General features: G+C 30.5%; 1 protein-coding gene across 1 annotated transcript in view; it reads right to left on the bottom strand.

Annotated features, from left to right (window-relative positions):
• Positions 1–1,765, bottom strand: part of RINT1 (RAD50 interactor 1) — a 27,256-nt gene continuing 25,491 nt past the window's right edge. Inside the window, exons 13-15 of the mRNA XM_012650367.1 lie at positions 1,688–1,762; positions 1,495–1,613; positions 1–519 (exon numbers count right to left, since the gene is read on the bottom strand). Of these exons, the coding sequence (XP_012505821.1) occupies positions 327–519; positions 1,495–1,613; positions 1,688–1,762 (387 nt within the window). The 3' untranslated portion in view covers positions 1–326. The remainder of the gene's footprint in view (positions 520–1,494; positions 1,614–1,687; positions 1,763–1,765) is intronic.

Here is a 1,765-nt window from a genome sequence, read left to right as displayed (position 1 = left end):
GCACAGGAAATTGAAAGATGGTTATAATTTATTATCTCTGCTCTTGTATTTTCTTCAACAGACACATTCAGCATTTATATTTGTACATGGAATTACTCTGAGTTTTCATGGTTTCTGAATTTTCTGTTTTTGTTTTCTTAGGAACAGGAGGACTCAGGAAATATTCTCCTCATTTTAGTAACATCATAAATCGAAGATAATAAATGATTCCAAAAAGTTTTCAACTTTCCAGTTTCATTAATTCAGAACTTCATCATATAGCTTGAAATCTAATTAGCTCCCTCAGTCTTAAAAACAAAAACAAAATCCTTTTTCTGAAAGACATGTTATTTCCCAGTGTTAGGCCAGTTTGTCCTCAAATTAAGTAGAATCTCAACATCTTGTTGAGCAAGTTTGTAAATTCCAACTTCATTTAATGCTGCTGTGGTAGGAATTTGTCCTGAAGCTGATTGCAATACATCTTTCAGGAGTAGTGCAGAACCAATATTCAAATTCAAAACAATACAGGCTTCTTTTACACTGTTTAGGAAACAAATGGAGGCAATGAGATCTCCATTATCAATATCATCCATATTATCTTATAACAATTTCATTTTTGGAAACTAAACAGCTTCCCTGCACTCCTGGTCCACATGTTCTCTATAAAAACTATGGATTTATTATTTAGTTTTTTTAACGTGTTAGGACTACACATATACACAGAGTTTATATTTTGTTAGATTATTATAAGGTAATAGGATCATTGTTTTCAATATGAATTCATTATTTCCCTAAATACAATACTTGATATTAACACTCTATTAAAGGCAGCTATGACTTTAGGTGGATTAGAATATGAGAAAAGAAAAAATGAAGGGATAAAATGAAAGCAGCAAAATGTAGAATACTAGCAAATTTACAAAACAGAAATAGTCATTTGAAATAAGCAAACACAAGCTGTCATTTTATAAGTTTAAAAAGAATACTTTATAACCTCACAAACCCCATGCATAATTTAAATTTTAAATCAACAAATTCTGAAAATATTTCTAAGTATTCTTACATATATTTATAATTATACTTAGAGTCAAAATTATTATCAAATGTATAAGAAAACAAATTTCTTTCGGGCCTGGTCTAGTGTTAGGTACTAACCATATTTTTAATTTCTTATATTTACTGAGTATAGCACAAGTGCACTTGCTTTCGTTTTCTATTTATTCCCCGTGATAAGCAAATAGAGCATTAAACCAAATGCCATTAATAGAAAATAAAGCCTAACATGTAATTAATATCCAGTTCTGGTAAACTTTTTCAGGTCACGGGTTGCATCTTATATATTATTTTGGTTTCCCCATTGCACTCTGAATATGCAATAGATGCACAATGAATGTTTTAAAATTTCAATTGATCTTATTCCACCAAACACTACTGTAACCCTAAAGTTGTTAAAAAGGAGTCAACCTACTCTAACAATTCTATACATCAAGATTAATTATTAAATATTGAGCTTACTGTTTAAAATAATTTTCTGGTCTCTTGCAATAGTGAGAAAACAAAGGGAAAAGATTGCGGGTCATATCAAACTGCAACTGGGCTGCTCCTCCTTCATTGAAGTGATTAGCAAGAATTATCTGAAACAAAGAACAATTCATTTAACAGTTGCCTTTATTATCACAGCCCAGAAATATAGTCTATTCTTACTTACTTCTTGGTAGATGTATATATCCAGCTTCTCTACAAGCATTTGCCAGAAAATTTTAAATAAGGAGAAACAAAGCTGCTG

The sequence above is a fragment of the Propithecus coquereli genome, unplaced genomic scaffold (genome assembly GCF_000956105.1).
Source record: "Propithecus coquereli isolate 6110/MARCELLA unplaced genomic scaffold, Pcoq_1.0 Scaffold32, whole genome shotgun sequence".
Classification (NCBI taxonomy): domain Eukaryota; kingdom Metazoa; phylum Chordata; class Mammalia; order Primates; family Indriidae; genus Propithecus; species Propithecus coquereli.
The sequence above is the reverse complement of the archived record's forward strand: the minus strand, read 5'-3'. Positions and strand labels throughout refer to the sequence as shown.